Source organism: Mustela nigripes, chromosome 6 (assembly GCF_022355385.1).
Source record: "Mustela nigripes isolate SB6536 chromosome 6, MUSNIG.SB6536, whole genome shotgun sequence".
In the NCBI taxonomy this organism is placed as follows: Eukaryota; Metazoa; Chordata; class Mammalia; order Carnivora; family Mustelidae; genus Mustela; species Mustela nigripes.
In genome coordinates, this window is record NC_081562.1 from 6,019,539 (window position 1) to 6,045,893 (window position 26,355).

The 26,355-nt window shown below is 52.3% G+C and overlaps 1 protein-coding gene and 1 long non-coding RNA gene across 5 annotated transcripts; one reads left to right on the forward strand and one right to left on the reverse strand.

Moving 5' to 3' along the window:
- The first annotated feature begins 402 nt into the window (after window positions 1-402).
- A4GALT (alpha 1,4-galactosyltransferase (P blood group)) lies at window positions 403-25,167 on the forward strand. 4 transcript variants are annotated; one of them, XM_059401857.1, is made up of 3 exons: window positions 403-466; window positions 21,567-21,708; window positions 23,276-25,167. In XM_059401857.1, the coding sequence occupies exon 3, from the start codon at window positions 23,322-23,324 to the stop codon at window positions 24,381-24,383; it is 1,062 nt and encodes a 353-aa protein (XP_059257840.1). In that variant the 5' UTR covers window positions 403-466; window positions 21,567-21,708; window positions 23,276-23,321; the 3' UTR covers window positions 24,384-25,167. The 4 variants fall into 4 exon arrangements, with proteins under 4 accessions (XP_059257840.1, XP_059257844.1, XP_059257843.1 ...); XM_059401860.1 differs by lacking the exon at window positions 403-466 and adding an exon at window positions 597-728; XM_059401859.1 differs by lacking the exon at window positions 403-466 and adding an exon at window positions 20,698-20,854.
- LOC132020446 (uncharacterized) lies at window positions 2,357-3,343 on the reverse strand. The gene is made up of 3 exons (XR_009404968.1): window positions 3,150-3,343; window positions 2,594-2,929; window positions 2,357-2,423 (listed from the first exon to the last, which is right to left on the reverse strand). It is a non-coding gene; the product is annotated as an uncharacterized LOC132020446 (long non-coding RNA).
- Window positions 25,168-26,355: the final 1,188 nt, after the last annotated feature.

Sequence of the window (26,355 nt, forward strand, 5' to 3'; positions counted from 1 at the left end):
GCTTCCGTGAAATTCAGTAAAACACAGCCATGCGGGCCAAGCGTTTAGCACCAGACACGGTTGGGGCGTGGGATGGGGACGTTCATGAATATATTCTAGGCGGTGACATCAGGCCCGGGTCCCAACATTGACAACTGCCCCTCCTCAGCCGCATGACCTTCAAGTGACTTAAGCGGCCGAGCCTCAGTTTTCTCATCTGTTAAATGGGGAAACCCGACTCTAAGCCCGCACAGTCGGCGACAGGGAGGCCCGGGCAGCGCTCCGTACCTGTGGACGGTGGTCCTGGCCCCGCGCGGAGAGCCGCGGGGACCCAGCGGGGCGGGCGGGCGGGGCGGCGCTGACCACGCCCGGGCCGGAGGGGCGGCGCTCTCGCCGCCGGACTCCGGGCGCTGCCTCCCGCCGCCGCGCTGCCCGCCGGCCCGCGGGGCCAGCTCGTCCGCCGCCGCCGCCGCCGCGGGAGCCGGAGGTACCGGGGACCGCGCGGAGGGGGCGGCGGGCGGGGGCTCCGGGGTGCGGCCCTGGGGACGCCGGGGGCGCGGGTGGGAAGGGGCGCCGCGAGAAGGCGGGGCGAGGGTGGGCTGCGGAGGCGGCGGGGAGGGCTCGGCCGCCGCCCGGGCCACCTGTTCCGGAGGGACATCTGCGTGCGCGCCGACTGGGCGCGGCGGTCCCCGGCCAACTGCGCCCCGAAGTTGAGCGCGGCGGCGGGACCCGGAGTCCGGCCCGCGAGGGTAGGAGCGGCCCCGCCCGGGCCCGGGTCCCGCGCCGGCGGAGAGGGGCCGCGGGGGCGGGAGGCCCGGGGCCAGGCCGGGTGGGGAGGCGCGCGGCTCGCTCCGGGGCGCGGAATCGCCTCGGGAGGCCTGGCCCCGGAGGGGGTGCGGCCGGCTGGAGGGGGGCGGGAGGCGTCGGCCCCGGGCCAGGAGGGGATGCCGAGGCTTCGGAAGTGCCGGGGCGGGGGCAGGGCCCTGCAGGTGGAGGGAAGGGCCCGGGTCGGAGCACCCCCTCTCTGGGATCCCGACCACCCCTCCTTCCAGCTCGCTTCGCTCCCTCCCTCTGGTCCAGATGGGAACCGCGGAGTGGGAGTGGGGACGGCTTGGGAGAGGCTCCCGCAGGAGTCTCCGCGTCCACTACCCTTCGCTTCTGGGGGGCTGGGGAGCTTGCCTCAGTTTCCTCATCTGACACCCTGCAATAGAAGTTCCCACCTCCTGGGCAGACTCAGCTGAGCCTCTGGCTCTGAGAGAGTTAAAAGCCCCCCCACCCCCGCATCCACCCTTCCCTCAGGAGGACACCCTTTCCCCTCCGGTGCCCCGGAGATGCTGAGTGATTGCCTGCTCCTCGCTGGCGGGGGTTGGCAGAAGCAGGACCCAGGCTGGCCATGACTGTATCCTCCATACCTAGGTCTTCGCTGGGTGTTCCTGCTCAGAGATCCCCTTGGCGGGACTCCCCAGGCGGCCCAAATACAAAAGAAAGGGAGAGGCAAGATGGAATCCTGTTCCTCTTCCTCCCAAACTTGTTCCTAGTGCCTGGGGCACCTGTCTGCTAGGACAGCACGGTATTAGAGGACAGACTCCCAAATAGAAATTCTGAAATACGTCTCCTTTCCTTATACCGATGGAAGCCCTTCTGGCTGTCTAGGTTAAAGGTCCCAACTGGGATAGGAGGCCGAGTAAGGAGGGGGCTGCCGGGGACATTTGGGACAGGACTGGCACAGGAGGAAAGGAACTTGAAATGTGGAACAGCTCTTTCCTCCCCCCACCACCACCCTCCCCACCCACTGCCGCCCCTCCAGGCAGCTGGGTGTAGGGCTCCACCAGCCGTAGAGTCACCCGAGCTCTGCACTCGCGCGGCTTTCACTCCGGAATGCACTTCCACCCGTTGGACCTCCTAGGTGAGCTCGAAAGTCCTGCTAAATGCCCTGTGTTTGCATTGTTTCACTCCTCTCCAAGCTGGAAACTTCTGGATGAAAGGAACCGTAGTACCTGAGACCCCAGTGCATAGTTAGTGCTCCCGCAATGGAACTTGAATGAATTACCTGTAGGAAGTAAGGGGAAGATACCCTATTTGCACCCCTGGAGACTCCTGTTGTGAAAATTCACCACGTTTGCTGAACTTTTATAAAAATACTTTTTAAACATATTTGAATATATCTTGTCTGTAGAAATTTTTTCAAATTCCTCGCCTCTCTCAAACCTTTTTTCACTGTTTACTTGGGTTACATTGTGTTAGTTAATGGATCGCGTTTGAAATTTAGGCGCTTTGGGATAACACTACATTGAACTTGCGCATGTGTCCATTGCCCGATTTTTCCTGGAAAGAGCATCCCCTAGTCGTCACTGCATTTGAGCCTCTAGAAGGGCCCTACCTGGAGTCAGCTGGCTCTCCAGAGGGCCTATACCATTTCACGCTTCCTCAGGCTGTGAGCGTTTCTAGTAAATAACAAGGAAAGGAAATTACTGAGTCAAAGAGTATGAGCGTCTAGGATCTTTGCGTGGTTCCCCCCACCCCTCCGCCACCCCCACCCCTTTTCATGGAGCTGTAACTGACAAGCAGCACCAGGTACGCTGAAGGTGGACAGGGTGATCTGACATATACGTACCTTGTGAAATGACAATATCTGAGTTTCTGATTCATTTGTTTGAGCTCATCAGCGAGGTAATTGCTCTTTGGTCTCTTGGTGGCTTTTTTTTTTTTTTTTTTTTTTTTTGCTGCTGCTGCTGCTGGTGTGTGTTCTGGAAGAGAGCACCTTTTTTATTTCTACTTTCCTTCATCTGTGTGGGTGCTTTTCGATCAAGGAGACTTGGCTGCATTTATGAGCTGATGGGAAGAAGCCAGAAGTCGGCGTGGCTGAGTCCTGGCGGAGAAGCCCGTCTCCTGGATTGAGGTCCCAGAAGATGCAGGAGCTGGGGGTGTCCGGCATTGGTCGAGGGAACTTCTGAGCAAAAGGGAAAATGGCCAGGCTGACACCTTATGAATTGGCTTTGATCTTCATGTAGGGAGGTGGAAAAGTTCAGTGGAGAGAAAAGGTTCTGGTCCTCAGGCCCCCAGCTCCCAGTGCTGTTTGCCAGCCTCATCCCCTGGGGTCCTCCCTGCTTCCCCGGGAGGTAGCAGGTGTTACCAGCTCCCCACCCCCCACCCCCAGTGGACAGACTCACCGGGGAGGGAAAGTGCCTTGTTCGGGTTCAGTCAGCTGCAGAGTAGCCGGGATGCATCCTGAGTTGGCTCTCCAGGCATTAACCGTGTGCCCCTGAGAATCGCTCCCCTCTTGGCACGTCCGTTTCTAGTAGATCTCAGGAAACTGCGCCCATCTGAGTGAGTGAAAGTCCCTTCCTCTCCCGTCTGTCTCTGTTTGTTTTCCCTCTGGACAGACCTCAGTGGCTCCAGAAGCTTCCAGTGGAAGCCAAGTTGGCCACAGGACGGGAAGAACCCTTCCCTTCTGCCTGGTGCCCACCCACCGTGCCCTGTGCCCCACACTCTCGGGCGGGAACACACTGCACATTCTGGAAGTCAGACCTGTGCAAAGTCTGACTTGGCCAACGGGGAACGTGAGAGTGAAGCAGGAGAAGTGGTCTTCACATTCCCCCAACAGACTTGATTTGAAAGAGCAGAATCCCTCATCCCGGATGAAGACACAGAGCGAGAAAGGTCCCTGCCCCCGCCCACTATCCGGTGGTCTGAGGTCTTCATTTGTACCTTCCTACAGGGTCTCCAAAGCAGCCTCCTGGGGGGGTGGGTCAACCAGCCGTGGATTGAGCCCTTACCAGGTGCCAGACACTTTGTTATTTAATCCCCTCTGCAGGGACGCTGGGGCTGGGGTGGTGCACTTCCGTTGAGTGTCTGCCTTCCCTCATCTCAGGTCATGATCCCTCTGTCTAGTCTGCTTCTTCCTCTCCCTCTGCTTGCCTTTCCCCCTTGTGCCCTCTCTCAAAATAAATGAATAAAATCTCAACAACAACAACAACAACAAAAACAACGCTCTGCCAGCTTGTGCTATTTGACCCATTTTACAGAGGAGGAAACTGAGACTTGGGGTTAAGCACTTTTCCTTTATGGTGGTGAGTTTGAGCTTCCAGCACCAGAGCAGTCCCAGGTGAACTTGGCTGGGCCACAGGCAGACTCCTTCCACCTGGCAAGGGGCGTTGGAATCCCAGCTGTGCCTTGGTTCCCCCAACTCTTTTTTTTTTTTAATATTTTTATTTATTTATGTATGTATTTGACAGACAGATCACAAGTAGGCAGAGAGGCAGGCAGAGAGAGGAGGAAGCAGGATCCCTGCTGAGCAGAGAGCCCGATGCGGGACTCGATCCTAGGACCCTGGGATCATGACCCGAGCTGAAGGCAGAGGCTTTAACCAGATGAGCCACCCAGGCGCCCCGGTTCCCCCAACTCTTAACCCTAGTTGATAACATGAGCACCTGCCTCACAGGGCTGTCAGGAGCATTAAATTGAGTTACTCCAGGAAAACTGCTTTGACCAGTGTTTGTGCACAGTAAGCCCTCAAGAAATGTATACTGTTACTATTAACCACGGAGCTCTAGGCCTGATGGGGAGCCTTTCAGAAATGTCAGCTCAAGCAGCTCCCCACTCCCCACGGGAAGGTGAGTGAGTCCTGACACTGGAGAGAATATGGACTTTTAATTTTTTTTTTTAAGCTTACTTATTAGAGAAAGTGTGTGTGTGTGTGTGTGTGTGTGTGCGCGCACGCTCATGAGGTAGGGGGAGGAGCAGAGGGAAAGGGACAAGTCGGGGCTCGATCCCAGGACCCTGAGACCTTGACCTGCGCCAAAGTCACATGCTTAACCCACTGAGCCACCCAGGCGCCCAGAGATCGTAGAGTTTTCAAGACCTTTCTGGAGACAAGATAGTGATCTGTACACACAGCTTTAAATGATGTTTCCTGTGACCCAGGAGGCTCATTTCTAGGAACCAGTCCTAGAGAAGTAATTAAGGATGTGCTCAAAGACTGAGTGCAGAGATTCACCCCCGTGTTGCCCATAAAAGCAGAGAGATGGAAACCACGGTTCCGGGAGTCAGGACAGGAAATAGGCAAAGTGAAGGGCAGATCCGCCATGGGAGATACTCTGTATCCCTGCAAGATTGGGGTACAGAGCAGTGTGTGTGGACACGACATGGGGGCGTAGCATACACTTCCAAGCAGGCTTCATCTATGCTTCACCGCAAGCGCACAGCCTGATGAGTTTTAGGAAATGTGTACAGTTGTGCCTCTATCTAGTTTCTTTTCTTTTTTTTTTTTTTTTTTTAAGATTTTATTTATTTATCAGAGAGAGAGGGAGAGAGCGAGCACAGGCAGACAGAGAGGCAGACAGAGGCAGAGGGAGAAGCAGGCTCCCTGCTGAGCAAGGAGCCTGATGTGGGACTCGATCCCAGGACGCTGGGATCATGACCTGAGCCGAAGGCAGCTGCTTAACCCACTGAGCCACCCAGGCATCCCAGCCTTTATCTAGTTTCAAAACAGAGGGGCCCTGCATGTTTTTAAATGAAAAATAAAGCAAGGTGTAGAACAACAGTACGTCGGATACGTGCTCCCTCCGTGTGCACATGGCTGTGGGTCAACTCTGCTCCGTGTCTGCGAGCGTGCCAAGTGCCAGGTCCCCCGGCACATGGAAGCATGGAGAAGGTATGGAGAAGAATCTTCGTCACGTGCTTTTGCCTTGGGTCTTAAGTGGCCTTACACCGTCTTCAGGGTGGGGTAAAGCAGGGGTCACTGCGGGGTACCTACTGGACGTACAGTCCCGTTGGGGACAGGACGCGAAGGCATGAAGCCACGACTGCCATCCCCTGCCCGCCATGCAGCTGGGAATGGGGTTTCGGTGGACCCGGTAGCCAATGGCAGCTCCTCGTTCCTGTTCTGGTTAGGCGGCTGCTGAGATGGGATGGGGGGGATGTCTTGGGACATGGGAAGCATGTGCTACAGAAACGTGGAATTCCCAGAGCCTGGTGGAAACCCATGGCGTTGGTTTTCCTTTCACGTTTTTAGCATCATGTTCAAGGGCACCTGGAGTGTCGGCATGGTTTTCCTTCACACCTCGGTCCTCGCACAGTGATGGTGCCGTCCCTCCGTTACTGTCGTTTAGAGCCTCAGGAGAGTGGGGACCCAGGCCACGGCCCACAGTGGGAGGCGTGCTGAAATCCAGGCAGCTTCCCGGAGGTGGTGTGCTCCACTCACCTAGGTCAGGAGAGATTCAGGGAGGAAGCAGCATTAGAGGACTCAGAGCAGACATCCCTAGGTGCAGATCCTGCCTCCCAGGCTTACTGGCCCTTCCGCGGTGGGAGGGTTGCCTCTCCTCTCTGTACCTTCATCTTCCAGCACGTGAACGGGGACCATACTGGTTGGCATGATGATGTAGGAGAGTGATCAGTGCTTGGCAGGATGCCTGACATGTGGTGCCTTTGGCAAGCGGCAGCTCTTCCCACGTCTGATGGTTGAGAGGCTGCGGGGCGGGGAGGATGGAGCGAGGTCTTGAGGGAAGGGAAAGAACATATTGCAGAAATCTGGAATTCCCAGCGGCTGATGGCTTGAGCAATCTGGCAGAGGTCAGCCTGGCTGGTCCGGGGGTGGTGGGCCTGGGGTGAGGGGGCGGGGTGGTGGTGCAGGGGCTGCAGGGGACGTGCCCACGAGGCCTGGAGACCTGCTTGGAGCAGAGGCAGGAAGCCAGGGAAGAGGCTGGGGTTGTGGGTCTTGAAGCAGAGGACAGAGTCCTGAGCTGGGCTGTGGTCATGGGGCCGACGTGGGAAGGAGAGACGTGTCAAAAAGTGTTCCAAGAGGGTCTCTCCCCCTGCTTCCCAGGGGAAGAATTTCTCCTCCACTCCTCTTCCTCTGGACTGTTGCAAGAACCTCATAACTGCTTTCTTGTTGACACACATCCCCTGTGGTTTAGTCTCAAAAAGCAGCCAGATCCCGAAGAACTGTAAGACAATGGCACACGATAGCCCTTTCCTCCTCAGAAGCTCCCGACGGGACGGGCGGCAGCCCTCCCAATCGGAGAGACAGGTTCTTCCAGTGGCCCTCAAGGCCCCCTATGACCTGGTCTCATTATGTCTCTGACTTGCTCTCCTGGTGCCTTCTCCCTCCCATTTTACTTACTCTGCTATTCCAACACCTTAGGCACACATGCCCCAGGGCCTTTGCACTCACCAATTTCCCTCCTGGGACACACTTCCCCCAGATAGCCCTAAGGCTCAACCCCTCACCTCCTTCAGCTCTTGGCACAATGTCAGCTTTTCAGAGAGGCCGTCTTCACCCGACTGTGCCTCCCAGTCCACGCTCCCTGCTGCATTTTTCCACACAGCACATGTCATCCACCTGATGTATTTCTTTACTTGTTAATTTTCTCCCACTGGAATTTCAGCTCCAGGAAGCAAAAGACAATTGGCTTTGTTCCTTGCTGTCTGTTTCCAGATGGTGGAGTGGGGCATGGCCCATAATAGGTGTTGAGGCATTTGTCGAATGAAGGATCAGGGGACTGTGTGTGATGCCAGGGGCTTGATGGGTTTCTTTCCAAGAAGACTTTTGTAATCAGGTTGAGCCTGAACTCTCTTATCTGTGAATTGTCATCCTTTTGGTCTCATTATATGCCTGTGCTCTTGGCCTGGCACCAAGGGGCAGGTGACCCTGAAATACACTGCCTGGAGAGGTCAGTGAGAGCCACTTCTGCTGGAATGAACAGAACTGGTAGCAGAGACACCAGCTTTGGAAGGTCTTTCTAGAAGGGTCCTTGGAGATTATCTTTCCCAGCTCTTTATTTTACAGATGAAGAAGTTGAGGCTCGGAATTGGGAAGAGAGAGGTCAGACTCCACGATCACAGAGCAAGTGTGTCCAAGATAGAAAGCAGTCCCTTGCTCAGGCAATACACTGTTAGCGAAGGTGGTTAAGACAAAGCAGACCCAGTACGGTCAGTGCGGTCTGTGTGCGCAGACTGTGCGGGGCAGGGTCGACGCTCTCTTTTGCTGCCAATTATTTGTAATCTTTCATACAGTAAAAGAAAAAAAAAAGGAAAAAATGAAGCAACCTGGGAGCTTTCTTTCAAATACAGTGAGCTCAGGACTCTTAACTCAGGCTGGAATTTACAAATGCCTTTTCCGTGGGCATTTCATTTGCCAGGCGGGATCTTATCTGATGAAGAGTTTTCCCCTGCTTCTTGTGCCTCTGTGACCGCTGGGCATAGAAGATGACCAGCACAGAAAGCTCATCCATTCCCACCATCCTGGCCCTGCAGACCAGTAAGCGTGTGTGTGTGCACGTGCCAAGACTGCAAATGTGCAGGAGTCAGGATTCATGGTGGGTTATGTTGCCTGGACTGAGCACAGAGCTGGGGGGGTGGGCAGCGTGTGGGGTGGGGGTGGGGAATGACTTCACCCTGCTCTTGAGAAGCCAACCCCAGGCAGAGCTGGAGTGACCCTGGAGGGAGGGATGGCCTCCGGGAAAGAGGAGAGGTCTGTGCCTGATAATCCTGGGTACAAATCCTATCTCCTGTGCTTACCAGCCCTGCCCCTTTGGAAAAGTCACCTTTCCTCTCTTGGGACCAGGAAAGACTCAGGTATTTAAATATGACAATTCAAAAGTATGTGACCTTGGGGCGCCTGGGTGGCTCAGTGGGTCAAAGCCTCTGCCTTCGGCTCAGGTCATGATCCCAGGGTCCTGGGATCGAGCCTGAATCTGGTTCTGTCTGCTCAGCAGGAACCTACTTCCTTCTCTCTCTGCCTGCCTCTCTGCCTACTTGTCATCTCTGTCTGCCAAATAAATAAAATCTAAAAAAAAAGTAAAGTATGTGACCTTATTTTGTACCCTCAGATGGTGAGGCAGGACATATCAGTTATACTTTCTAACAGGCATCCGCATCGTCTGCAGATGGCATTCACTGAGGTTAGCTACCTGGTCTGATCTTGGCTTTGTGGGCAGTTTAGGGATCATTGACTATTTGTTCAGAAATTATACTTTGGGCCCCTGCTATGTCTGAGGGCCTGTACTGGCCACAGGAATGCAACAATGAGTAAAAACAGCCTTCCTCCCTGCCCTCTGGAAGCCGACATTTACATCAAATCAGTGTATCTTTGTGTCTTTAATCAGTCCCTTCAAAAAAGACCTTGGGTTGTTTTCAGCCATTGGCGATTGAAAGTCTCTGACCTCTGTGAATGCGCTTATCTACAGATAAATTCACACTGTTACACGGAGAGAGGTTAAGCATTTGTGTAATTTTGAGAGGTGTTGTTTACTTGTCCTCGGCCACTGGAGTTCATACCATCTGGCAAGCCTACGAGCCTTGGGCGAGGCGCCTGTCCCCTCACAGCCTGGCCAGAAGAATGTGTTGTCCAAGTTTTGGATTTTGCCCATCTGACAGGTGAGAGATGCTGTACGAAGTGTTTTGATTTGCCTTTCTCTTACTTAAGAAAGAGCCTCACTCTTGCTTACATATTCAGGGGCATGTTTTACGTGTGTATGTATGGACTTTGGCCACTTTTCTTTGGTGTCCCGGGTTGTCTTCTCCTTGATTCCTGGGAGCTCTTTAGAGGTTCGGAAAGATCGGACTTTTTGGGATCCGAGGGGCACAAAACTTACCCCAAGTTGTCACTTCCATTTTGACTCCACTGATGGGGGGCAAAATCCCACCATGAAGCAATTGGGGTTTTTCAAGGAGTCAGATGTATTCATCTTTTCTTTTACGGCTTCTGGATGGATTTCGTACGTAATTAACAAAACTTTCCCAACTCTGAGGTTATAAAGGAATTTGCCCATGTTGTTTTGGTTCTACATGTTTATAGGGTCTGTTATTTTACATTTGGACTTGATCCTGGGGCGAGTTCTGAGATGTGAACACAGCCTCTACTCCCGTTTCCCAACACCTTAGAAGTCCTAGTTTACTTTACTAACTGGAAATCCTGCAGTGGTTGGATATCCGGGGACCTGACCATGGCTGTGATAGCTTTTGTTTCTTTGCCCTATTTGTTCAAATGCTAAGAGTGCATTGTTTTTGTTTTCTGGTTTTTGTGTGTGTGTTTTTTTTTTTTAGATTTTGTTTATTTGACAGAGAGAAATCACAAGTAGGCAGAGAGGCAGGCAGAGGGAGAGGAGGAAGCAGGCTCCCCGCGGAGCAGAGAGCCTGATGCGGGGCTCGATCCCAGGACCCCGTGATCATGACCTGAGCGGAAGGCAGAGGCTTTAACCCATTGAGCCACCCAGGTGCCCCTGGTTTTTGTGTTTTCTAAAGACTGCCTTGTTTCAAGTATGGAAACTTCACAGCATGTTTTCATATCTAAAGAACTTGAAATCCTTCATTTTTCCCCTCCTTGTCAGAATTTTCCTAGACGTCTTTGCTTGTTTATTTTGGCACATGAACTTGAGAATCAACCTGTCAAATTCCAGAATCACATAGGTATTTTTGCTTTTGTTTCCTTTGTGAGAGAAGACATAATCGAGAAATACGTTTCTACAGCTGAGGTCAAAGAAAGGACTGTCTGTGCTCTTTTCTAGAAATTTTATGGTTCCATGTCTCACAGCTCGGTCTTTAATCCCTTGGAGTTTATTTTTGTGGATGGTGTAAGAAAGTGGTCCAGTTTCATTCTTTTGCTTGTAGCTGTCCAGGTTTCCCAACATGACTGCCTGAAGAGACAGACTTTTCCCCATTGCATATTCTTGCCTCCTTTGTTGGAGATTAATTGACCATGAAAGCATGGGTTTGTTTCTGGACTGTTCTGTTCCACTGATTTATGTGCCTGTTTTTGCACCAGTTTCCATACTATTTTGATGGCAACAGCTTTGTTGTACTTCTTGAAATCTGGGATTGTGATCCCGCCATCTTTGTTGTTCTCTCTCAAGATTGCTTTGAGTGTTCAGGGTCTTGGTGGTTCCATACATATTTTAGTAATATCTTGTTTAACTTCTGTGAAAAACGCTATTGGTATTTTTATAAGAATTGCATTAAATCTGTAAGTTGCTTTGAGTAGTATGGACATTTTAACAGTATTGGTTCTTCCAATCCATGAACATGGACTATCCTTGCATTTGTGTGTGTCATCTTTCATTTTTTTTAATCAATATTTTATAGTCTTCAGAGTACCAGTCTTTCACCTCCTGGGTTAAGTTTACTGCTAGGTGTTTTATTCCTTTTGGTGTAGCTATTAACGAGATCGTTTTAATTTCTCTTTCTGCTACTACAGTATTAGTGTGTAGAAACACAACAGATTTCTGTATATTAATTTCTGTATATTCTGTGACTTTACTGAATTGATTTATCAGTTAGAGTCATTTTTTGGTGGAGTCTTTAGGGTTTTCTATATATAGTATCATTTCATCTGCAAATAGAGTTTTGCTTCATTTCTTACCTATGCTGATGCCTTTTCCTTGTCTGATTGCTGTGGCTAGGACTTCCCATGCTGTGTTGAATCAAAGTATTGAGAGTGGACGTGTCCTTATCTTGTTCCTGATTGTAGAAGAAAAGCTGTCAGTTCTTCCCTATTGAGTGTGATGACAGCTGTGGGTTTTTCATAATGGATTTTATTATGTTGAGGTATATTCCCTCTAAATCTATTTTGTTGACAGTTTTTATCATGAATAGATGTTGTACTTTGTCAAATGCTTTTTCTACATCTATTGAGCTGATCATACGGTTTTTATCCTTTCTCTTGTTAATATATGATGTTGATTGATTTGTGAATATTGAGCCACCCTTGCATCTGGGGAATAAATCGCACTCGATGGTGGTAAATTATTTTTTTCCTCACCCCACCCCCCATATTGATTTTTAAAAATATGTTGATGGATTTAGTTTGCTAGTATTTTGCTGAGAATTATTGCATCTGTGTTCATCACACACATGTTATGGTGTTTTTATCTGGTTTTGGTATCAGGGTAATGCTGGCCTCATAAAATGAATTTGGAAGCTTTCCTTCTTCTATTTTTTGGAATAGTTTTAGAAGAATAGGTATTGGGTTGGCTAGGTGGCTCAGTCAGTTTAGGCGTCTACCTTCCTCTCTGGTCATGATCCTGGAGTCCTGGGATGGAGCCCTGCATGGGGCTCCCTGCTCAGCAGGGGTCTGCTTCTCTCTCTCCCTCTGTGCTCACACTCTCTCTTTCAAGTAAATAAATTTTTTTAAATCTTAAAAAAAAAAAAAAGAAATATAGGTATTTACTCTTCTTCAAATATTTGGTAGAGTTTGCCTGTGAAGCTATCTGGTCCTGAACTTTTGTTTTGGGGGGCTTTTTGCTTACTAATTCAGTTTGATTACTAGTAATCAGTCTTTGCAATTTTTCTGTTTTTCCTGATTCAGTTTTGGAAGGTTATATGTTTCTAGGAATGTGTCCACTTTTTCTAGGTTGTCCGATTTGTTGGTGTATAATTTTTCATAGCATTCTCATATAATCCTTCGTATTTTGGGAGTGTCAATCAATTATCTCTCCTCCTTCATTTCTGATTTTATTTATTTGAGTCCTTTCTCTTTCTTTCTTTCTTTTTTTTTTTAAGATTTTTATTTATTTATTTGATAGAGATCACAAGTAGGCAGAGAGGCGGGGGGGAAGCAGGCTCCCTGCTGAGCAGAGAGCCCGATGTGGGGCTCCATCCCAGGACCCTGAGATCATGACCTGAGCTGAAGGCAGAGGCTCAAACCACTGAGCCACCCAGGCGCCCCTAGTTCTCTTTCTTTCTTGATGAATCTAGCTAAAGGTTTATCAATTTTGTTTTTGATTTTTATGAATGCTTTATTGCTCTTAAAAAGAAAGTCTAGGATAGAATTTGATGCAGTATAGAAACTTACTCATTATTTTATCTACATCTTTTGAATTCTTATATTTGATCTACTTATTTCTTGGGCTAAGAGAAGGGAATTAAAATCTCTTATTAGTGTGTTTCAATCTATTTAACCTAATATTTTGTACTTTCTAATTCCTGGAAATCACTGCAGTGTTACTTGGTACATTGTAAATTATACCTTTACATTCTATATGGCCCTTCTTGGGCTCATTTAGTGATGGTTGGCTTGAATTCTCAGTCTTGTTTTGAGATCATGGCCTTAGCTTTGTTTTTGTTCGTATTTGTCTTTCTACCTTTGCTCTTTTACTTTCAACTGTTCAGAATCCCTTTGATGTATATTTCATTCTCTCAGATACAGGATAGAGTTGGATTTTTTTGCTTGGGATCTCCATCAAAAATCTTTCTTTTCATAAAGATAAGTGAGTTAAGCCTGCTTACCTATATTGATATCACAGGTTTCTCATTTCAATGTCATATTGTGTATACATATGCAGATATGTCTTCATCCATGTAGAAGGGCTTTATTCTTTACTCTTTCACTGTGTTTAAAAAAAGAAAGTCCCCCTGATATCTGGGAAAGCTTGTGTTTTTGTTCGAGTGGCTACCTTTATATTCACACCTTTATATACTACTTAGTTTCTTCTTTCTGTAGACAGTATTGTTTCTCTTCTAGGAACAATAAACTTGTTTCCTCTTTTTTGTTTCCCTTGCGCTTGTCATGGTCCCATTTCGGCTGACACTGTACTGAGTGATGAAGGCGTATCTTCTTTCCGTTCTGACCATCCCAGCGGTTCTTGGTCAGGTGACACTCATGAACACTCATGTTGCCATTGCCACGAAAACCTGAAGAAGTGTCAGCAGCTAGGGAGAACGTTCTAGAGACAACAGTGAAGCACTTTCGAGAAATGACACATGACCCACACGTGATGGGTACAGGAGGTGATCCTGTGTGGGAAAACCCCAAGATCGAGAGCCACGTGCTCTTCCAACTGAGCCAGCCAGGCGCCCCTTGGTGATTGTAAAATCTGACGAAACCATTTTTTCAAGATAAAAATTCTGCAGGATAAGAAAGCAGACTGACATTGTTTAATGGGCAGCATTTTAGTTTTTTTAAGTGGGCACATAACAATGCGTCTTATTAGATGCGGTAAAATCGGCAATGTTATCCTCTTGTTGCCGCCTTTGTACTTGAAATGTGCTTAAACTTTTGCTGTTGGATTTTTTAGCTCTTACTGCTTGAGATTAAAGATGAGGTAACCACAGAGCGCATTGCATTTTCAACCTCCTTTCCCGCTTGCCTGCCAAGTTTGGGGTAGTTAGATCATTTCCGTATTGTCTGGGTAGGTACCATTTCCTTTCCATCTGTCCTCTTTATTCTTCCCCTTTCTTGGGAGAGAGAGGATGCCGCAGTTAAATACATTCAGTTCTCTTACTACCGTTTTAAAGCACCAGCTTGTTGGCTGGAGTTGATTCTTTGGTCTTCCTCAGAGGAGCAATCTTGCCTAAGTCCTTGTACTTCGAAACTCTTGGCGTAATCTTTACATGGATTTATTTTTTAAAAAAGATTGTACATATTCATTTGAGAGAAAGAGAGAGAGAGAGAACGAGAGGGACAGAGGGACAGATTAAGAGGGAGAAGCAGACTTCCCAAACCTGATGTAGGGCTCGACCCCAGAACCCTGGGATCGAGACCTGAGCTGAAGGCAGACACTTAGCCGACTGAGCCACCCGGGCGTCCTGTAATCTTTCTATTTAAAGAACACTGTGGCTCTAGGTTAATCTTGGCTCAAGCTTCCTTTCTCTGATGACCCTGTAGGTGTTGTTCCACAGTCTTCTGTTTTTATAGATGCTGCTACAGAGAAATCAGATGCCAGCCAGATTCTCTGTCCTTTGTCCGTGCCTTGAGCTCTGTATGTAGCTCCCCAGAGATTTACGTTTGTACCTTTAAAGCCCAGTGATTTTACTCTCCTGTGTCTTGGGATATATTGTTCTGGGTCACTGTTCTCTAGCACATGGTGTGCCCTTTCAGTTGGGTCTGTGAAGTTAGGCCTTCCCCTATTTTTGGAAGGTTTTCCTGAATTATAATTGCAGCAATTTATTCTATCTGTCTGTTTATTTCTTCTTCCGGAGGTCAGTTGTACGTGTGTTGGATCTCCTCTGCAGTCTGTTTCATCTTGTTTTGGTTCTTTGATTCTTTCTGCTGAATTTTGTGACTTTTTCATTTTAATCTTTGTAGCTCTTCCTGTACTTTGTCTGGAATCTGTTCTCCTGGGTATTTCTTACCATCGAGTCTTCGTTTCTGAAATAGTCTTGTATTTTCCTTCTAATTTGTTTCTGAGGTCTGTTAGTTCTCACATCACATACTGTCTCATTTCTTGCAGCTCTTGTATTTCTGCTTTTTGGTCTGCCTGCATAGCTGGGACTACATGTATATATACATATATATATGTGTGTGTGTGTATAATTTTATTTATTTTTTTGACAGACAGAGATCACAAGTAGGCAGAGAGGCAGGCAGAGAGAGGAGGAAGCAGGCTCCCTGCAGAGCTGAGAGCCCGAGGCAGGACTTGATCCCAGGACCCTGAGATCATGACCTGAGCCGAAGGCAGAGGCTCAACCCACTGAGCCACCCAGGTGCCCTATTTTTATATATATATATATATATATATATATATTTAGGGACTCCTGGATGGCTCAGTGGGTAAAGCCTCTGCCTTCGGCTCAGGTCATGATCCCAGGGTCCTGGGATTGAACTCCATATCGGGCTCTTTGCTCAGCAGGGAGCCCACTTCCCTTCCTCTCTCTCTCTGCCTGATTCTCTGCCTACTTGTGATCTCTCTCTGTCAAATAAATAAAATAAAACAAATTTTTTTTAGATTTTTGTTTTTATTTATTTGACAGAGATCACAATTAGGCAGAGAATCAGGCAGAGAGAGAGAGAGGAAGGGAAACAGGCTCCCTGCTGAGCAGAGAGCCCAGCGGGGTTCGATCCCAGGACCCTGAGATCATGACCTGAGCTGAAGGCAGAAGCTTAACCCACTGAGCCACCCAGGCGCCCCTTTTTAAAAATTTTTATCTATCTATTTGAGAGAGAGCGAAAGAATGAGATGGAAGAGGGCCAGAGGGAGAAGCAGGCTCCCCGCTGAGCAGGGAGCCTGATGTGGGGCTCAATCCCAGGACCCTGGGATCATGACCTAAGCTGAAGGCAGATACTTAACTGACTGAGCCACCCAGGCATCCCTGGAATTACTTTTTAAAGTTTGTGTGTTTGTGTGTGTGTGTGTTTCTTTTCTTTTCTTTTTAAGGTTTTACTTACTTATTTGACAGAGAGAGAGACACAGCAAGAGAGGGAACACAAGCAGAAGGAGTGGGAGAGGGAGAAGCAGGCTTGCCTCTGAGCAGTGAGTCCCATGTGGGGCTCGATCCCAGGACCCTGGGATCATGACCTGAGCCTAAGGCAGATGTTTAACAACTGAGTCACCCAGGTACCCCTGTTTGTTCTTTTTTAATTCATGCCATAATTTTGTATTAGAGTTTTTTTTCATTTTGTGGGAATATTTTTATGGTGATTTTTCTTTGTACGTAAGAGAACATTAGTATTCCTTTCCCTTTTCATTCTTGGAGTATCTTTGTATGGACACTGTTTTTTTTCTTTTTTTTTTATTCCTTTAACCATTTTTTAAAAAATAATGAAATTGGTTGAATCTTCCTGGATCAGCATTTAGTAGGAGGTTTTGGTGGAAATTAGGAGAGAAACCAGGCTAGTTCTCGAAGTTCCTCCCATTTTTACGGAAATTGATTATTCCTTGAAAATATGACCTTCCTTGGGGTGCCTGGATGATGCATTTGGTTAAGTGTCTGACTCTGGTTTCAGTTGAGGTCATAATCTCAGGGGTCCCGAGATCGAGCCTTCTATTAGGCTCTGGACTTAGCATGGAGTCGGCTTGGGATTCTCTCTCTCTCTCCCTGCCCCTCCTGCTGTGTTCTCTCTCTCAAATAAATAAATCTTTTTTTTAAAATAATAAAAAATAAAATAACATATGACCCTTTTCTAGATCCACTGTGCTTTGGTCTCACAGAACACAACTGGCTTGAGTGGGCCACCTGCCTCCAAACTTGAACTCTCCCGGTTCACTCGGAATACAGCTCACTCTTCTGACTTTCTCATATTCCTCTAAGAAGTGCTAATTTCTGGGACACCTGGGTGGCTCAGTTGGTTAAGCAGCTGCCTTCGGCTCAGGTCATGATCCCAGCGTCCTGGGATCGAGTCCCACATCGGGCTCCTTGCCCCACAGGGAGCCTGCCTCTCCCTCTGACTCTGCCTGCCACTCTGCCTGTGCTCGCTCTCTCTCTGACAAATAAATAAATAAAATCTTTAATTAAAAAAAAAAAAGAAGTGCTAATTTCTGTAGGCTTCCACTTCGGGTCCCCTCTGCACCCTGTTCCTCCCCGGCTCACTGCTATACCTAGTGGACTCGGGAGCTTGGGGCCTCATTTACATGTGAGTTGGGGTTTATGGGTTTTCCGTGGCCTTGGTGTCCCTGAAGCTGAAGCTTGTGGTTTATTTTCTGTTTCCTGTGCTCTGTATGACATCAGCAGAGGAAGAAAAATTCAGAACCAAGAATCTGCCCTGTTCCTTTCGGAAAAACAAGTCTCTACCTCCCTCATTTTGTTGGTAACCTTGCCCAAAGAGCAAGCCACTGTGGACCCGATTCTGGCTTTAGAACATCTTAAGGGCTTCAGAGAAGAAACATTGTATAAGTTCTGCTCTGAAAAACTGCTGTTTTATAAAAATCACCTTCTAGTAACTGTAACTCCGACTTCTTTTTTTTTTTCTTAAGATTTTATTTATTTATTTGACAGAGATCACAAGTGGAGAGGCAGGCAGAGAGAGAGTGGAGGAAGCATACCCCCTGCTGAGCAGAGACTCCCTATGTGGGGCTCGATCCCAGAACCCTGGGATCATGACCTGAGCTGAAGGCAGAGGCTTAACCCACTGAGCCACCCAGGCGCCCCTAACTCCTACTTCTTAAGTAGAAATATTTACTTATGACTCGAAAGATGGGAGAGGGGTACAGGGCCAGGACTGTGAATTCTTCAAGCAGGATTTTCTAGATCTAAGTTTTGATCTTCCCACCAAGGAGGGTCTGAGTTCCTGATCCTGTCCTGTCTCCAAAAGTATCCCTACTTTCAGCTTGGTAGACTTTTCCTTCATCTCTTTCTTTCTTTTTCCCCTGTGTATGTGTGTGTGTGTGTGTGTTGGTTGGTTGACGTAACAGGAAGTCCAGGATGTACCAGCTTCAGGCATAGCAGCATCCAGGTGTAATGATGACATCATCATGCATCTCTTTCTCTCCAGTTCTTGTCTCTGCCGGCCTTGGGGCCAGCGTCATTCTCTGTCAGGCAGGCAGGCTCGCCCTCCTGGCTCATGGCTCCATCTTAGCACCTCCATTAGAAGGCACGTGACTCTGCTTGGCCTGGATTGGGTTAACGTGCCCTCCCCGAGCTGCTCACTGTGGTCTAGAGAACATGGCACAGTCATTAGGCAGACTTGAATCGTGTGCCCACCCCAAGAACTAGAGAGTGAGGTCTGTGAGGTGGAGGCTGTTCCTCAAAAGAAATCAGGATACTGTTGTCAGAATGGATGCTGGGCAGGCAAAGCCAGCAGACAGCCACGCCGTCTGCACTGGGAATCACCAGTGCAGGTAACATCTGCCCCTTTTCTCTGGCCATGCAGCGAGGCCCACCTGGGGTCCAGAGGAGCTGCCATTCCAGTGATGTCCCAGGCAGTGTGTGACCAGAGGGTGGTTCTGAGACTCCAGGACAGAGGGGACATATAAAGTGGTGTTTGGGGATAAATAGTGGCCTGAGAGGAGATGTGTCGTGTCCTACCCCTGTGACATGTGACTGTGACCTCCTTTGGAAAAAAGGGTCTTTGCAGGTGTTAAGGATCTTGAGATGAGGAAACGATCCTGGCTTAGCCAAGTATGGGCCGTAGTCCAATGACGAGTGTCCTTGCAACAGAGGAGGAGAAGAACATACATGGGAAAAGGCCGTGTGAGCGCAGGGGCAGAGGCTGGAGGAAGCAGCCCCAAGCCTGGGGGGGGGGGGGGGGAAGGGGGCACCAGAAACTGGAAGGAGCAAGGAACGGTTCTCCCCTAGAGCCCGAGAGGGAGTCGGGTCTGGTCAACACCTTGGTTTCAGACTTCTGCTCTCTGGAGCTGTGAAAAAAGTTGGCACCTGTTGTGGTCATTGGTCTCAGCAGCTACAGGAAACCAGTACAGCGAGTGGATCAGAGTTGGGTCCCTCTTCTGTTTCCTTGGTTTTGTGGTTTGTGACTTCTGCTGGGCTGTCTGCCTCCTGAAGCATCTCCAGGGAGACCTGGGGTGAGGCAGTCCTTGCTGGGGTGGGGGGCAGGAAGGGCTCCCTTAGGGCACCAGCTCCACCCTCCATGGCTGTGTGACCCTGGCAGAATCCCTGTCCCTCTCTGGACCTCTGGGAGCCAGTCAGCACCCATCCCAACAGCCCGCGGTTCGGTGTGGACCATGTCTGACCGTCACCGTGACTCTGCTCCGGTCAGGGTCCACCAGCACCAGGCTGAGCTGGATGGACACGGGAGCCAAGGAAAGGTCAGAGGTGGGGTGGCCCCTACTGTGGGCCATGAAGGAGGGACAATTACCAGGCAGAGAAGCCATTTCTAGGCACTTGGACCTGGTCCCTGACTCCGGTGCCCCTGACTGGGGGGGGCCCACGAAGCTGGTGCTGAGAGCCCAGCAAGCAGGGAGCGGTCGGGCCTTTGGGCCTTTGACCCGCCGGCTGGGTGCTTCTCACCCTCACTTCCTGCCTGAGCTGGATCACGGGGGTCCTGATGATGGGAAGCCGCAGAGGAGCTCAGAGCAGGGTGGTGGCTCCGCAAGCTAACTGGAAACGGCTCCCTGGGGCAGGGAGGCAGGAGGAGGCAGTGGCCACGTGCCAGGCTCTGCTGACAAGGGCCAGGACTTGGGCTGCAGCTGTGAGGCCCATCCCGGGGGGCCAGGAGCATGCTTTGGACCTGAGGTCACATGGGGATTGGGCTGTGGCCAACTTGGCCCTGTGCACAGTTTCTATTCCTGGGTCTTGGGCTCCGGGACCAAATAACGACACTGCTTGGGACTGGCACTCTCCATGGGGGCGGGCGCGGGCTCAGGGGGCACATCGGGCCTCCCCAACAAGCCCAGACCCCACCCCACCCCACCCCACCCCAGAAGAGCCAGATCACCCCAGTGCTGTGGGGCCCCTGGGAGGCCGGGGCCTCGATCTGCACAGCTCTCTGCCCACTCCTCGGTGTGGTTCACATGGGGTTAAAAATACTCAGGACCAAAATAGCCTCTCCTCGCAGGGGAACATGAGGTTCTTGATTTCTAGTGGCGCTGCTGCCCATGACCCAGCCGGGGATCCCAGGCCGCTCCCCGGCTCTCCAGCCCCCTCTCCTTGCTCACACGCTCTTGACTGCTTTTGTCATTTGCCAATTTGCTGACTCGCTGACCAGCCCATTCATTAATTCGCTCATTCATTCATTCACTGATTGTTCATTGATTCCTGCCCTGGTTGATGGGCTCCTTCCCTGACTGACTCACCCCCACACTGAGTCTTTGCTCGGTGGCTGCGGACTGCATCCCTGGGCCCCTCTACTCGAGATGCTGAGGAAAACCAAAAAAGACCCGTCCCCGTGGGGTGACGTCCCGCATCAGTAACCCACACAAATGAGAACGAAACGTCCCGTATGGCAGAGGAAGTACCGGTGACTGTAAACTCCAGAGGAGGCCGTGAAGGGACAAGGGAGGTGGAGTTTTGGGGCCTGAGAGGCCCCACAGGAAAAAGATGATTTATTTTTTTTTTAAAGATTTTATTTATTGAGAGTGAGAGTGAGAGCACAAGGGGGAGGAGGGAGCAGGAGTAAGAGAGAGAAGCGGACTCTCTGCTAGCGGGGAGCCCCATGTGGGGCTCGATCCCAGGACCCCGGGATCATGACCTGAGCCGAAGGCAGACGCTTCACCGGCCCAGCCACCCAGGCGCCCCAGGAAGATGATTTCTGAGAGAGAACAAGAGGGAGGTAAGGGACCGAGCCAGGTGAACAGCTGTGGGAAGAGGGTTCCAAACAGAGGGGACAGCATACACACAGGCCCTGAGATGGCAGTACGGGGGGCATGGGTTTGAGAAAGAGTGAGCAGGCCCGGGGTGGCTGGGGGAGAGCCGACGACCCGGAGAGACGCCGGGTGTGAGGCCGGGATGGGGGCCATGCGGGACCTGGTGGACCCGGGCTTCCCACATCACTGAGGATCTCCGCAGACAAAGTGACATGGCCTGGCTAGTGTCCTCGGAGTGTCCCTCTGGCCACCGGGGGAGTGAATCCATGAGTGAGCCGATCAGCGAGAGGGCGAGTCGTCTGTGTGTGCCTACTGTGTGTCAGGCTCCGAGCCGGGCTCTGGTGGGGGAAAGGCGCACAGGGCCCTGTGGCGCTTCTGGAGGCCCACCAGGCTAAGGCTCTTCCAGCAGTGTCCCTTTCCAGGAAGCCACCTTTCCCTGGCTCCGCTGGACCCTTTGCTGCATTTCAGCGGTCACCAGCCTTGTCCGTGTCTGTGTCCAGATGGCCCTCCTGCCCGCTGAGAGCTCCCCGGGGGCAGAGCTGCACCTCTCTCTTAATTTCTCCCAAGCACCCTGTGGGGCCGAGAGAGATCAATGAGCCAGTGAGCCCATGTGGCTGGGGCATGAGGCCTCCGTGAACCCGCCGCCCTCCTCACTCTGTGTCTCGCCATCTTTTGCAGATGGATTTGTGGGTGCGGAGCATTTGTGGAGGGGCCGTGTTCCTGTCGGCAGAGGAGTGTGGCTGCTGAGCCAGGGCGTGTCCCCCAGAGAGCTGCCTAGCTGCCCGGATCCCTACCTCGCCGCCATGGGCCACCCAGGCTGGTCAGTTACCAGCCAGAGACGTCACCGCGGGTCCCAGCCTTCCACCAGGGGGGCAGGCCAGAGGCTCAAGTCCCAGCCTCCTGGCACTGCCCTCGGGCTAGGAGACCCTTCTGTCCTGGGGAGGGGCTGACTCCAGCCCCCGTTAACCCCCAGGCTGCCTGCCCAGTCCCTCCATCCCTCTGTGTGTCCACATTTCCTGGCCTCTAAAGGAGAAACAGTCCAACCACCCTTGGGGCTACGGAGAGCCAGAAGAGGTGCACACGGGCCCCAGGAATTTAGAAGGCGCTGGGTAAAGGGTGGCCGGGGTCCCGTGAGTAGCGGTAACAGCCTGGGTAAATGTGTACTCAGTCGCCGAAGTGCCAGGTGTGTTCCCACGCCCCCTGTGCCACTTCTCTCCCAGGCTGGACCGTGGCCTGGCTTCAAGCCCCCGCCCTATCACTTGCCTGCCCCGGGACCGCTTGTGAATCACCAGACTTCTCCGTGCCTCGTGGTGGTGAGGACAGTGATCCCCACTGCATAGAGCAGCTGGGAAGGTTTAGAACGTTTCATGTGTGTGACTTTCCTAAGCAGGACACCTGGCACGTGTGGAACCCTTTAGTGGGTTCCGGTGTTCTTGCCTGCAGGTGGGAAGTGTGAGCTTAGTGAATTGCCCCACGTCTTAGCTGGTTCGGACAGACGTAAGGTCCTGTGCCTCCCCGGTGTTCCCGTAGCCCTGCCCTTGGGGACAGAACCCGGGCCTGTTTCATTTCCCCCAGCCGTTTGTAAGGCCCCCAGGATGTTCTTGTCTGCTGGCCAGGTGGACATCACCAGGAGAAGGGTGAGGGTCGAAGGGCAGCAGTCCTAGGCGGAGTTACTGGGTTGCAACACAATCTCCCTGCCCCTCTCCCTCCAGACCTGTGTCTCTAGGAAGCACGTCCCAGGGTAGAGGCTGGGAAAGCCAGACACTTAAGAGACTCCATTGTGTCCGAGACAAGGACTTTAGGACCCAGCATGCATCCCTGGGTGCCTGGAGCCCACCAGCCCTCCAGGCTTTGGGTGACAGTGCCCAGGCCTGCCCAGGCCCCAGGCTTTCCTGCTGAAAAGCCCGAAGGCTACTTGGCAGTGTGCCCTCTTAGAGCAGCTCCAGGCCTGGCTTGTGGAATTGAATGGGGCTGAGGGGTCCATGTGCTGGGCATCAAATCACGGGCTGCCAGTGGCCCAAGGGGCCCAGGCCTCACCAAACAGAGAGGCCCGAGTGCCTTGTGGTGGCAGAGGCATTGCTTCTGACAACCCTCGTCTGTACCAGACCCTGGCCTGGGGCGTTATGGCCGTGTGTTGCAGGTAGCACTGGCTCAGTTCCTGGGAAGCTCCCAGGTGTGTCACAGAGAGCAAAAGGGACTCTTCCCAGCCTGCGGCCTCTGGCCTGCCATTCCGCTTTGCAGGTAGAGGAGGAAGGAGGTGGCACTCGGAGCCAGCAGATCCGTGGGCTTTTGGAAGCTAACACTGACCATCACTGGTGCTTGTGGGAAGTGTTCTTGGGGCCGGGGATGCCAGCGGTCTGCCCGAATGTGACGCTCGTCTCTTACAGACCGGCCGGTTCCTGCCGCGGGCGCTTGGCGTCATCCGGGGAGAACATGCCCGGGCCCCCTAAGTGCCTGCTGCGGCTGCTTCGGGGCGCCCCGAGACAGCGGCTCTGCACCCTGTTTATCATCAGCTTCAAGTTCACGTTTTTCGTCTCCGTCATGATCTACTGGCATATCGTGGGAGAGCCCAGAGGCCAGAGAGAGTTCTCTCACTTGCCTGCCGAGGTCCCCTGCCCCCAACTGGTGCCCCCTACGCTGCTGTCCAGCACCCCGCTCCCGGGCAACATCTTCTTCCTGGAGACCTCAGACCGGACCAACCCCAACTTCCTGTTCATGTGCTCGGTGGAGTCGGCCGCCAGGGCCCACCCCGAGTCCCGGGTGGTGGTCCTGATGAAGGGGCTGCCTGGCGGGAACGCCTCCCTGCCCCGGCACCTGGGCCTCTCCCTCCTGGGCTGCTTCCCCAACGTGCACCTGCTGCCGCTGGACCTGGAGGAGCTGTTCCGGGACACGCCCCTGGCGGCCTGGTACGTGGCCTGGCGGCAGCGCTGGGAGCCATACGCGCTGCCCGTGCTCTCCGACGCCTCCCGCATCGCGCTCATGTGGAAGTTCGGCGGCATCTACCTGGACACGGACTTCATCGTCCTCAGGAACCTGCAGAATCTGACCAACACGCTGGGCACTCAGTCCCGCTACGTCCTCAACGGTGCCTTCCTGGCGTTCGATCGCCACCACGAGTTCATGGCGCTGTGCATGCACGACTTCGTGGCCCACTACAACGGCTGGATCTGGGGCCACCAGGGCCCGCAGCTGCTCACGCGGGTGTTCAAGAAGTGGTGCTCCATCCGTAGCCTGGATGACAGCCACGCCTGCCGCGGCGTCACCGCCCTGCCCAGCGAGGCCTTTTACCCCATCCCCTGGCAGGACTGGAGGAGGTACTTCCAGGAGGTCAGCCCCGAGGAGCTGCAGCGGCTGCTCAAGGTCACGTACGCCGTCCATGTGTGGAACAAGAAGAGCCAGGGCACGCGCTTGGAGGCCACGTCCCGGGCGCTGCTGGCCCAGCTACAAGCCCGCTACTGCCCCACGACGCATGAGGCCATGAAGATGTACTCGTGACGGGCCTGTTGGGGGCACCCTCCCCACACCACGGGGAGTTCCTGATGGAGCAGGACTCCCGGCCACCTTTCCTGGGCAGGGGGGGCGAGATGGGAGGGCCCAGGACAGGGAGGCCTGAGTGGCCACAGCCTAGGATTCGGGGCGGGCCCAGGGGAGGGTGGGCAGCTGTCCGCCCCCGAGGTGTGCTTGCTTGGAGGACCCACGGCAGGCCCCCAGGTCCGCTCCTTCCTGGGCGAGGCTGGTGGGACACCCCGCCCAGCCTGTGTGCTTTCTCAGGGTGCAGGCAACAAGTGGGGGGTGGGAGGGCCCCAGCCCCGAATACGCTGTCGTGCACATCTGGGTCTTTTGGACAGCACACCAGAGCTGTGTGCACTAAAGCAGCTTCTGGGCATCTCGGGGCAGCCAGCCCAGTGGAGGCCAAGGTGCCCACAATGAGAGCATGGATGGAAAAACCCCAGAACGGGTAGGAAGGAGAGGGGATGGGGGAGGCAGCAGGAGTGCATACCCGGCCTCATGAGCCCCGGTTGGGGGTTGGGGGTTGGGGCTGGCAGGGGCGTTGCTCTTTCCTGCCTTTGGTTTCTTTGTCAGAGGTGCTGAGTGGCTGAGCGGCTGAGCTGGCCTGGGGAGACCTGCCTGCTCACCCCATTCTCTTTCCAGAGATCTTGCAAGGGTGATGTGCACCTGCTGGCTACTCCAGGGCATGGGGGCGGGTTTTAAGAAAACCAACCCCCATCCTGCCTACAATAAACACAGGATAATAAACATAATATAAGCGGCTCCCGGACACCGAGTGCTTGGTGGTTGATAAAAGGAATCCACTGCACAGACCCACAGTAGCCCCATTCTGCAGATGGGAAGCAGCTTGGGCCAGAGGTGGTCATGATGTGCCTGAGGTCACTCAGCCCTGCCTGGAGAGCAGAGTTCTGGGACCCTGGATGGGGGAGGGGACGAACAAGACACCCCAGGAGCCCATTACCCCAGTAGGTGCATGCTGTCCCAGGCCTAGAAGGGGAAGGTGTTAGGGACTGTGGGGTCCCCCCTGCCTCACTTAGATGCCTGGCTCAGATCCTGGGAGAGAGCAGAGGCTCCCTGCTGGCAGCGCCAGGCCTGGGCCAGAGGAGAATGCTCTCTGCCAGGTGCAGCCCTGGCCCCGGCTGGTCTGCACCGGGGAAGCCCCATCTGAGAGCTGGGTGCTCCAGCCAGGCTGGAGAAGCACTTCCGTGCGGGACCAGGGGTGCTGCCAGGAACCCTGGGGCTTGGCAGGTTGCTCTTTGGCAGCCAAGAGGGAGATGTTCAGAGACCTCTGGATGCTGCCTATAGACTGTCTTGGGCAGCCTGGTTAGGAAGTGAACTCCTCGCTCTAGCGGTATTCAAGAACAGGTGATATTTTAATGACAACAATGGATTATATGTCCATTATATCTCCAATCAGAGCATCATTCCCCTATTTTTTTTTTAAAGATTTTACTAATTAGAGAGCATGCACACACAAGCAGGGGGAGGGGCAGAGGCAGAGGGAGACCCCATGCTCCATGCTGAGCAGGGAGCCCAACACAGGGCTTGATCCGAGGACCCTGGATCATAGATCATGACCTGAGCAGAAGGCGGACAGTTAACGACGGAGCCCCGCAGGCACCCTAACTATATATACATAAGCAAGACAGACAGACACCCTCTTAGGCGTGAGCCTTGTGTAATCAGTCACTCGGCATGGCACGTGAGTGCCTACTGGGCGCCAGCACACAGAGATGAGGCCAACAGCGTCACCTGCTCACCCTCGGTGCCTCTGCGGGTGACTGTTGCCCACAGAACAGAGCCTAGCTCGGGCCACGTTACAGGCCCGCTCGGGTCCTGCCTCCCTCTCCAGCCTTATCTACTAGTCCTCCATGCACGCTGAACTGCATAGTTGTTGTTGTTTTTTTTAATATTTTTATTTATTTGAGACAAACAGTTGGGGTAGGGGCAGAGTAGA